Source organism: Alosa pseudoharengus, unplaced genomic scaffold (genome assembly GCF_046254945.1).
Source record: "Alosa pseudoharengus isolate Yale_2024_CS ecotype anadromous, Long Island Sound unplaced genomic scaffold, YU_APseudo_1.1 YU_APseudo_1.1_scf_10, whole genome shotgun sequence".
NCBI lineage: Eukaryota > Metazoa > Chordata > Actinopteri > Clupeiformes > Clupeidae > Alosa > Alosa pseudoharengus.
This window is the reverse complement of record NW_027468565.1, coordinates 37,656,918-37,668,927: the sequence shown is the minus strand read 5'-3', so window position 1 is coordinate 37,668,927 and position 12,010 is coordinate 37,656,918. Positions and strand designations below refer to the sequence as shown.

General features: G+C 48.2%; 1 protein-coding gene across 1 annotated transcript in view; it reads right to left on the bottom strand.

Annotated features, from left to right (window-relative positions):
• srgap1a (SLIT-ROBO Rho GTPase activating protein 1a) overlaps positions 1–12,010 on the bottom strand; it is a 116,615-nt gene that overhangs the window by 52,451 nt on the left and 52,154 nt on the right. Inside the window, exon 4 of the mRNA XM_076299220.1 lies at positions 5,032–5,094. Within this exon, the coding sequence (XP_076155335.1) occupies positions 5,032–5,094 (63 nt within the window). The remainder of the gene's footprint in view (positions 1–5,031; positions 5,095–12,010) is intronic.

Genomic DNA, 12,010 nt, shown 5'->3' with positions numbered 1-12,010 from the left:
TAAGCCCTGGGGGAGAGCCGAGGTGAAAGGGCAAATGTTAATGGTCACACAGGCCATTCATAAAGGTCATCAGAAAAGCTTTCATCTTAGTCCATACCTCACAAAAATCAATCCTACCCTTCTACATGCACTATGCAAGGGCAGCAGGACAGGGGGCAATTAAGAAGGAATAACACTGGAAAGGAGGGAGCAGAAAGAGAGAGAGAGAGAGAGAGAGAGAGAGAGAGGGAGAGAATGTGACGGAGATGAAGACAAGGAAGAATGGAAGACCGAGTGGTAGAGGCGAGGCCATGGGTGGAGGCGAGAAATGCTAAAGAGAGACACAGGGCTTCTTTCACAGGCCAGGCGTCTCAGTGACCTTGGGAAATCATAAAGAGGGCAATTCAGCGACCTTGGGAAATCATAAAGAGGGCAATTCAGCGGACTGCTCAGAAAACGTCATCCTCAGTTGCCTGGAATCCGAGTCCCATATTCCCGATCGGCAATAAGGATTTTTCCATGAATGCCCACAGGGGTCACCAGGGTCACAGGACAGCAGTCTAATGGGAAACCAGGGGATGAGTGATATATACCCCCCCCCCCCCCCCCCCACACACACACACACACACACACCCCGCCCTGATAGCCCTGACACCTCTTATTCTTGCCCCCACTCCCACACACTTCCTGACCCCACCTCTTGGAATGTAAGGTGCTGACAGATGGTGGTCCTCACTCACTCCCCCAGTGCTTCAGTCTCCTCACAGCAGATACACGACACCTCAGAACCAAGAGGATGCCTTTCCAGGAATTCTCTCTCTCTCTCTCTCTACAGGAATTCTCTCTCTCTCTCTCTCTCTCCATCTATCTCACACACTATCACACACACACAGATAAGTCCAACTCCAAATGAAGTACTATACTATATAATTCTACTGTGTCCGCTGCCCTTATACTCTATTGCATGCATTCCTCATTAAGAATCCTGCTGTCTGTCTGTCTGTCTCATTACCAGCTGGAGGGGGAGAAACATGGGGCCGTGGGACTAGGCTGGAGGGGGGCCTCATGTTTCACTTCATCTGAATGAGATGCCCCCCCTGCAGACACACACACACACACACACACACACAGAGCACTCTATGGCCTCCTGCAGAGAGACACACACATTAGCGCTACGCTCCAGCAGCACCAAGATAACGACCACTTCCCTTCGCTGAGTCACTCACAGCCTTTACTCACGATCCCTCGCATCCCAACGCGCGCGTGTGTGTGTGTGTGTGTGTGTGTGTGTGTGTGTGTGTGTGTGTGTGTGTGTGTGTGTGAGTGTGTGAGAGAGAGAGAGACAGAAAGAGAGCAGGTATCAAGAGGCTTGCTCTGATTTGATCACTGCTCTTTGACAGGAATGTAAAACTACACAAGAGATGGAGTCTAATGCATTGGGGTCGGGGGAGGAGAATAGGAGGACGTTCTCTCCACAACTAAATCACTGCACAGCTTTTCCAGGAAATCCACCCGCACACGCCATGAGCAGAAGGGACAGGAAGTACAATACAGCTAGGATGACTAAGACACAGACACACACACACACACACACACACACACACACACACACACACACACACACACACAACACACACATCTATGAAGTCCTTTTCTCCCTCTAAGGTAAGAGACGGACTGAAAGCGTCCAGATGGCAGAAAGATGTCAGAAGACGAAGGGCGTTCAAAAGGAGAGAGGACGGGGATGTAAACATCCACAAACAAACAAACCACCAGGCGAAGAGTGTGTCCTCGCTTGAGAGGTTCTTCTCTGAACGCTTATCCAGCCATCAACTTTGTGGCCTTTTTCAGCAGTTGACAGGTGCCATAAGGGCTCAAATCAACAAAAATCTTTCAAAAGCAACACATCTGCCCAGACATAGCCTGGCTATACACTGAAAAGCAGTCATTCTGTTCCTCGACCTTGCATACTCCAAGGCCAGCTCGCTGTACTCTCCAATGAAATAATTTTTTTTAAATTCTGTTCACATTTGTTTGTGGTCCCCACCACTCTGAGCCACTGGAGGTGTTAAACCAGGGTGCTGTTCTCCTGGTACTTCTGGGCACATCATGCAGTCCTATCCACAGGGTCAGCTTCATGTTAGGAGTTCTCAGAGCCAGAAGGCTGAGCATGGGATCATTTGGAAAAACAGTATTAAGAGACTGAATTTGAACGCCTAAACAATGTCATAGCTATCAAGTCTACTTTGTTTTAGGCTGCACAGTTTTGCCTCGGCTCTGTCTGCGACTCTTCCAAGCTTACTATGGTTACTTTCAGGTCTTATGTCGACTCCTCCAAGCTTACTATGGTTACTTTCAGGTCTTATGTCGACTCCTCCAAGCTTACTAATGTTACTTTTAGGTCTTATGTCGACTCCTCCAAGCTTACTATGGTTACTTTCAGGTCTTATGTCCCACTTGAAACCATCAAGATGTCTTTATGTGACGACTCCCAGAAACCCCAAGTATGACAGCATGGAGTGAGAATGCTCAAAAAAATCCCCATCTCCCTCGAGTTTGTCCAATTCAGGTTTTAGATATATGAAGCTAATTCAGGATTTGGTGTCCCTATAAAAGTGCAGGGAGTGAATCTAATCCAATGCACTTTTTTGGCAAATTCAATGAGTCTTCCCCAGTCCTGTGAAGTCCTCACATTCTTATTGTTGTCCATTTTGTGTCTCAGACCGAACCGTAAACAATTCCAGCCAATCAACACCTTGCATCGGGAGCAGGGAAGGACACCGTATAATTTGTTTGGCTGCTGAGCTCAAATATCAACAAGAATTGTTGCCAGAATTGTGGACCGTCCCTCTAAGCCCCAGCTTTGTGGACAGTAATGGACAGAGCCGGGCAGGCCAAAGAGAGAGGCTTGGGCTGGGCAGGGCTGGGGTTAAGCTGAGCTAAACTGGGCCGTCTGTCAGAGGCAGTTAGAGGCCATCTGAGGTGACCGACCCAGGAGTGGAAACCAGGAGCGGACCGCCTGCCTGTCTTCTTACAGTACGCCATGACACAAACCTCAAACGGTCTTTAAGGGAAGGGGAAAACACCCAGCAAGCCCCAGCAATACTCCTGCTGTTGTCCTCCAAAGTAAACACAGGGGGAGGGAGTGGCCTGGCTGCACCGCTCCGAGCACTGGTCACTGGTCCTTGGGCCTGGTGTGTGGTGACGCGCTGCACTGCTCCGAGCACTGGTCACTGGTCCTTGGGCCTGGTGTGTGGTGACGCGGCGCTTGTGCTTGGCCAGTTCGGGGGAGGATAACTAGGGAAGCCACTGGGCTGGCCTGGTCAGAAGCGGGGGGGTGGGGGGGGGGGGGGGGGCTGTAGCCTTCCCTCTCGCTCGGTCGGGAAGCTGGCGTGGCACTGTTTGTGTTTCTGCTCGTTTTAGAAGGACAGAATTTAGCATCGCACCAGGCCTGTTATTTTGGCTGGCGGCGGGCCTCCGACCGCGATGGCACTGCGTTCTGTTGCAACGGGCCCCACTGTCCAGCGTCCCCCTCTCCGCGCAGGGTACACCAGGTCAGACGGCAGGAAGCACAGGACGTTTGTGCCTGCGTCTTTGTGTTTAGCACAACAGGCCCCCTTCTGACATGTCAAAATTCCTGTGTCACCAACACTAAACCAAAGCAAAACAAACAACAAAGATATTACTGTGATGTGAACCATTTCCTCTAGTCTTAGCAATTACTGTGCAAGCCAAAAAGAAGTATTCTGTGCCCTCTGCTAAAGCATCGCCAGAGTGAGTCACGTGAGCACATCACCACTGGCAGAAAAGAGCTTTGGGAGTTCAGAACACCAATTAAAAGGTTTTATTTGAAGATGAGGCAGAACGACATGAGGAAACAGTCCCATACGGATCACTGTTGGCCCTCTGGAGGGTTGGAGAGACAGACGCAGCCGATGTTGTGTCTACCGGAGCTGGTAAACAACGCTGGTTTAGTCTGTGAGGTTGACCATGAGCTGCCTGCTAGTCTGGCGAGGGAACAGGAAGTGGACTAAGAATTGTTTGCTGTTGCTGGTGATAAGAAACAGAACGCAAAGTTCCTCGACGAAGGTGCCTGCTTTCCGCTGCTGACCTCTAGCGAAGGTCACTGGAAGTAGTTCAGAGTATCATTTCCTCTTTGTGTGTGTGTGTGTGTGTGTGTGTGTGTGTGTGTGAGTCAGAGCCTTTCATTATCAGACTCTGATGTTGATATTAGTCACTATGCCTCACTATGACTATTATCTGAGTCAGCAATAAAAACGTACAAAAAACGTAACAAAAAAAAATAAATATAGTCGTGAGGAAATTAAGCCAGCCAACTGTATTGTGCTGACAAAATAGAAAAATAGAAGATAATAGAACTAATCATAACTAATGATTATCTACTCTACATAATCTAGCACATCATGAGCTAGCATATAGCAGGAGACGAGGCTAACTCTGACACCATGCAGGTCCGTGGGCCATTCAAACAGCTATGGCAGGAGTAATTGCACCACCAGCCCTGGCTCGTATTGTGTTTCCAGTGGGTGTGAAGGTCGGGTTTGTAAAGCGTGATCGATCTGTGATTAGTAACTCTCCACTGCCACTCCCACTGCCAGCCCAGACAGCTGACTGAACAAAGAGCACTAGTGCTTACTGCTGCGTGACGCTGAAGCCTAGAACACAGATTGGTTTTGGTCCCTTTGAGAGAACCCACAGAGACATATAACGACAGATCCTTTCCCACATTGCTAAAACATTTGGAGGCACAAATATACTGCTACGTCAAGGAAGGAGTGAGGAGAACGGCCCTGTAAGGAACAAGCTGTTCCAAAAGAGCAGATGTTGGCTCCAAGCAGGGAGAGAGTAGGAACCAACATCTGGGGCTAAATGCAGCAGATTCAGACAAGAGATGGAGAAGACCTTCAGAGAAGGGCACAGGGAGAGATGGAGAGAGAGAGGGAGAGAGGGAGAGAGAGTGAGAGAGGGAGAGAGAGAGAGAGAGAGAAAGAGAGAGAGGGAGAAGTATGAAAATAAAATACTGTCACTCACTGTGTAGAGCTCGTTCAGCACCTTCATCAGATCCTCCTGCAGCTGAAATGCTATCTCCTTACTCTGCAGAGAGAGAGAGATGGAAATATAGACATTATTAACCATAACCATTTGTAATCAAAGCGTAATGCACTGCACTGTGCTTTCCCAAACACGCTCGTCCCCAGAGCAATCTGGAACGATGATAATGACGATAATGATGAATGTGAAATAGGCTGCCTGCTCATGGAGGAAAGATGAAAAGAGAGAATAAAGCCAAGCGAGGGAGAGATGACAGACAGACAGGCAGAGAGACAGATAGGAAATGAAAGGAATGAAGTGTGGAGATGAAGCCGCAGACAGGGACCGAGCATCATCTGAGGTGGCTGTGACTGCTGTCTGACAGATGGAGCGTTTGCTAGACCCAAAGCAACACAGAAGCCTCAGGAGAGAGAGGAGGCTTTGAAAAGCGCCTCTGGAAAGAGATGGGGACTGCATGGAATCAGCAAATGATGACACAGGCACACGGTGCATTGCTTGTTTTTGGTGCTGGCAATCTTGCTGTGTGTCAACCCTGCAACAACACTTTAACCCTCCATTCTTTTAAATAGGCAGGAGTGCTCTCTTAGAAACCAGTGCATCTCGCCACCTACACCAGGACCAGGCAGAGGCCATCACTACTGTCCCTTCAACAGCACTGCTCATCATCTTGCTCTTGCATGTGTTGGAAATCAGTGTAACGCCACTCAGCGTACTGTTTCTTGACGTTCATCCCATAATAGCCCAGACCTCAGCTAGCCTATTTATCCCTGTAGTGGCTGGTCCAGGTGTTTTGTGAGGAGGTCAGCAGCAGTGCTGGGCGGTGGCTCGGACTCGGAGGCTGCCGGCCTGCCCGTCGCGGCTGTGTAGCGCACAGAGGCCTGCTGCCTCTAACTCAATCACTTCTGCGCTAATCTCATCTCGGCCCATCTGGGCTCATGTCAGATAAGCGCTCATTCCCCTGTATCGGGACGGGACGGCTCCGCCGAAAGGCATGACACAGCAAAGCAGCCGGACAGGAGGGGATGGGAGGGACCGCACGAGGGCAACGCGCGGGAGATAACATCACGGCGGACCAACTGCGCAGCGCGGCTTAATGCAACAGGACAGGATGTTAGTGTGCTGTGACACAGCAGAATCAAGCTTATCAGCCTCGCGTCACCCTGGAGTCTTTTCATCTCTGCAGTTTCTACACTCACGATAATGTGCCTTCTACACACATCTACACAAGAATCACACATCCAACTCTCCAAAACATGTAGCCATGGTAGCCAGCCTGCACGACTAGGTCTTATCCCAAACGCATACTACTGGGATAAGGGAGAAATGTGTACTTCCGAGAACTGACCATGACGTAGGGGTAAGTTCAACTTGCTCTTGACCCATGCCAAGGTCAACTCCACAAGAGTTGAGTGATGGCAGTGATCTGGATTGGCCATGTAGGGGAAAATAAAGGGCAATGTGGGGCACAGTAATCCGCACATATGATCTCCTTTTAAAGCCTCTCAATCTGCTGAGAAAGGGGATACTCACCACTGATAAGAGGTTAGGGCTGAGGACGCCCATGCTCTGACTGATGCAGAGAGGTCGTGACCCCACCTCAGAAAGGTCTTCTGGAGTGTGTGTGTGTGTGTGTGTGTGTGTGTGTGTGTGTGTGTGTGTGTGTGTGTGTGTGTGTGTGTGTGTGTGTGTGTGTGTGTGTGTGTGTGTGTGTGTGTGTGTGTGTGCGCGCGTGTCCAGATGTTTACACTTTTTCAGCTAACAGCCACTTGGGCAGACAGGCTGTAGTAATTAAGAGGCAAGAGCCCATTCTCACTAAAAAATGGTTGACTTAGTGACTTCAGAGCTAAGGTTGACTCAGATGTCAAACCAAAACAGTTTTCAGACTCAATATTTGTAAACAATCATTTTGGTGAGTTTCTTCCTGACGCCTTGACAATGAATGAGCCAAATATCACGGCGTCAATCGGACAGACTGCTTTATGTGTGAGCAGGACCAAGAGGGAATAAAGAGAGGAAGAGTGTGTGTGTGTGTGTGTGTGTGTGTGTGTGTGTGTGTGTGTGTGTGTGTGTGTGTTCTTGCGTGTGAATATGCTCCTAAAGCCAGTAATCCAGATCAGCCTTAATGATGGATCACACATATCAGGCTGAGGCAACAAGCCAGTCAGGTGTTACCACCTGGAGAATGGACTGCCATAATCACACACACACACACACACACCACACACACACATACACCACACACACACATACACCACACACGCACACACACACACACACACACACACCACGCACGCGCACACACACACACACACACGCTAAGTCACACTAAACATGCATTCTAAACTACACACAACATGTTACGAACAGACCTATTGCTATACTGAAGGCTAGACACCAGGTCACCAGAGGTGCAGTCACATGAAGTATACTACATACACACACACACACACAGCCATACCGTAATCTCTCACAAAGGCTAACACACAGAGCAGGTAATTAGATGTATTACCACCTGGGGCATCCACTGAACATACACACACACTCACACTCACACTCACACTCACACTCACACTCACACTGACACACACACACACACACACACACACACACACACACACACACACACACACACACACACACACACACACACACACACACACACACACACACACACACACACTCTCACACACACACACACACACACACACACACACACACACACACACACACACACACCCCTGCAGCAGGACAGAGCGCTTCCTGTATGAGTCACAGGTGCTGCGATGGCAACGTGAAGACACGTGGACCTAACAACAGGAGTATTACTCACTGCCAAGAGCGGCACACACACACACACACACACACACACACACACACACACACACACACACACACGGATGCCCAGCCTGTTCCGCTTTTATTCCCTTCTTGGGAGGTAGATCAAAAACAGCATTAGTCTGTATAAATAGAGCAAAGTCACCTCAATGAGTACACTGTTACTCACACACTTTTATACACACACCAGCATGCAAGATCAGGCTGCCAAACACACTCACAAAGAAGATATATTCACTCACACTGCTGCACACACATTCTCTCAAACACACACACACGCACACACACACAAGCTTGATGTATTCATTACTTTCACTCCATAGAAATAAATACAGACAGACAAGCACAATCACAATCACTCACTCACGTTTTCTTTCTCAAACATAAAACACACACACACACACACACACAGACACAGACACAGACACAGACACAGACACAGACACACACAGACACACACACACACACACACACACACACACACACACACACACACACACAGACCACAGACACACACACACAGACACACACACACACACACACACAGACACACACACACACACACACACACACATACACACACCGACAGACACACACCCTTTTGGATGTCTTTAACAGATGCTTAGTGGGAGTTAGGTTCCTCAGTTTCCCCCTTGAGCTGGATAGATTTAGCACACCACACTCTCTCTCCCTCGTCATCATCAACCTTGTGCGTGATGAAGACATCCTCCACCACCACCACCACGTCGTTAGAGGCCCGCCTGCCACCGAGACGATCCAGGCTGCCCCACTGTGCTCCAGAAACCAGCCGCCTGACTCAGCTGCTCTGTGGGCCTGGCTCTGTCCAGGAGTGGAGGGAACAGGAGAAACTAGCCCTCTTGTGACCTGATGTCTACATGTATCTACATGTATATACATGAGGGCTAAATGAAGGTTGAATGTTCAGTGCAGGCCAGGCCAGTTTGGACACACCTTCTCAATGCGTTTCCTTTATTTTCACGACTATTTACATTGTAGATTCATCAAAACTATCAATGAACACATGTGGAATTATGTACTTAACAAAAAAGTGTGAAAAAACTGAAAACATGTCTTTTATTCTAGTTTCTTCAAAGTTGCTATTTTTTTTATTTAATACCATATTCAGCAAGCCATAACTTGACAAATATTCATCTGTGGGCCAAATAACTTTGCATTCATTCATAGTTTTGATGCCTTCAGTGAGAATCCACAATGTAAACAGTCATTAAAATAAAGAAAACGCTTTGAAATGAGAAGGTGTGTCCAAACTTTTGGCCTGTACTGTACTTGACTGACATGTTCAGTGACATTGGCACAAGGTATAAGTATAAGTATAAGTATAAGTATATATACTTTTTTGATCCCGTGAGGGAAATTTGGTCTCTGCATTTAACCCAATCGGTGAATTAGTGAAACACAAACAGCACACAGTGAACACACAGTGAGGTGAAGCACACACTAATCCCAGCGCAGTGAGCTGCCTGCTACAATGGCGGCGCTGGGTTAGGCGCCTTGCTCAAGGGGAGCAGTGAGGGGTTAGGTGCCTTGCTCAAGGGGAGCAGTGAGGGGTTAGGTGCCTTGCTCAAGGGGAGCAGTGAGGGGTTAGGTGCCTTGCTCAAGGGGAGCAGTGAGGGGTTAGGTGCCTTGCTCAAGGGGAGCAGTGAGGGGTTAGGTGCCTTGCTCAAGGTAGGATGGTAGTAACAGAATGATGTCTCTACAGAGGCTCTCATCATCATGCATGTCACGCAAACAGGAGAGTCTTGATCAGATCAAAATGACTATGGAAAAAGCCATTCTTGTCATATTTAGAGGTGCTGCTACCCTACAGTTATGGTTGGCTTGGTGTGTGGGGTACACTCGGCCGTGAGAAAGTGAGGGAAATTAAAAGAAAACTCTTAAGAAGTAGAATAATTACAATGATCGCCACACAATGGTGATGAGACTGGCAATGTTGTGAGTGGGAGTTTTCAACATATAATTGGGAATCCTGTGGTGTGGTTCCAGGAAAAGAGAGAATATAACAGTGAAGAATATCAGTGGGTGTGTGTGTGTATGTGTGTGTGTGTGTGTGTGTGTGTGTGTGTGTGTGTGTGTGTGTGTGTGTGTGTGTGTGTGTGTGTGTGTCCTGTAGCAACAACTGAGAGCCCTTGTGGGTTCCGGTAAAGTAGGGCACATTACTGTACTGTCCACACCCAACACCCGAGCGCATCTCCGCTCACATTATTGGAGGGTCATGTTTCACAACACGAGCCCAAATCAAGCCCATGCAGGCGGCGGGGGGGTGACGCTTCCTCCCCTCAGGGGGCACCGGATAAGGCCATGGTGACAGAGTAGGGCTGTCACCCCGTGTATGTGTGTGTGTGTGCGTGTCTGTGTGCGTGTGTGTGTGTGTGTGTGTGTGTGTGTGTGTGTGTGTGTGTGTGTGTGTGTGTGTGTGTGTGTGTGTGTGTGTGTGCGCGTGTGCGCGTGTGTGGGCGTAGCGGGGAGTGCCATAAAATTATTGACATACAAGGCAATAACCTGCAATGTACTAGAAGGGATCACTGAAAGGCATTAAATAGCAAGGCTATGGAGATGGATCAGTGAGTTTAGGCATCAGAGGACCAAGCCACGGAACTATTACACATGGAGAGACCTCAGCTAACACAGCTAATGGAGCTAGGGGCTGTTTAAGGCCACTGAATATCTACCTGAAGGTCCCTCTGGTAGAATAAACAATGACCTTCAGCACACTCCATGGGTTTGTTTACATAAATGATAAAAACAGGAAGTGCATACAGGCGGTAAACCCAAGAGAGACATTCAACTGGCGGGCCATATCCTAGCATTTCAATAACATTCAGTAACCTCAGTTACAGAACGTCTCCACAACAGGGAAACTTCACTCAAGTTGCATTGTTCCTCTTAGACTCAATGCAGAGCTGATTTGAATATCAACCTACAGGCTGGGTATTAACAATTATCTTGTCCACATCTTTTCCTGTGACGGGAGAAGAATAGTGGCAGACATATTGACCATATCTTCATCATCTTATAAAATATGGATCATTAGGCAAACCGTAAGATTTAAATAAAATTATAAACCCAAAGGGTATGAAACGCTACTTCAAGAGCATCACCTCGTCTTAGCTCATGTGAAATATGATCCTGATGTCTTGGTTGAAATACTGACGGCCAATGATCTATGCCTCAACCCTGACCCAGGGGTTTTCGGAGATCACTCCAGACATAACGGACCTTGACACAGCGCATCTATAATACACCTGATACTAACTCATCCTCAGTGGATCATCTGACCTGCATCTGGGTCAAGGGTTGCAATAAGCAGGCGCCAGCATGTCTTGCAGTCCTAATGACCGAAGTTACAAGCCATTTGCTCATCGCGTTCATCACTCCTACATCATGTTACTGTAGGTATATAGACGCTTTCTGATGTTAGAAGCCTGACCGTGGCTGCAGGGCTGAGCCACACAAACGGGGGATAAATGTACACACAGCATCACTGAGAATCCATCCAAATTCACACAAATGGGGGAGAAATGTACACACAGCATCACTGAGAATCCATCCAAGTTCACAAGATGCAGCGGTGGGCTAGATTATTTGCCTACCACAATCTTATTTGTGCAAATAATATGCCATAGAAGTGCATATCATGTTCTTATGATCAGAATTGTTATTTTATTTTGGTACTTACTATGTCTACTCTAAGAACATTATAAACTTCACGAGAGGACACAAACACACAACCTAGCTCTGCTCCTGCCTCAGTGTGTTCATTGGAACGGAAGTTTACGGCGCCAAGATGTCAGTAGAGACTGTCAGTACACCGAACGCAACATATGAGATAAAACGCTGTGCATCACAGAATCCAATCACAACAACATTGTACCGTGGCCCAAATGCATTGATAGTATTGCATCATTGCCTCTGTGGCAAAACCATCCCTAATGCGTTGCACGGTGTGATGACAACACTCTGGGCAGGAAGGAGTTAATGTGGGGCGCAGAGGGACATCGACAGGCGTCTGTGGGACCAGAGTGTGTGTGTGACGGCGAGGTTCACACACTCCCGCCCAAGCAGGCGAATGACACCGCATACC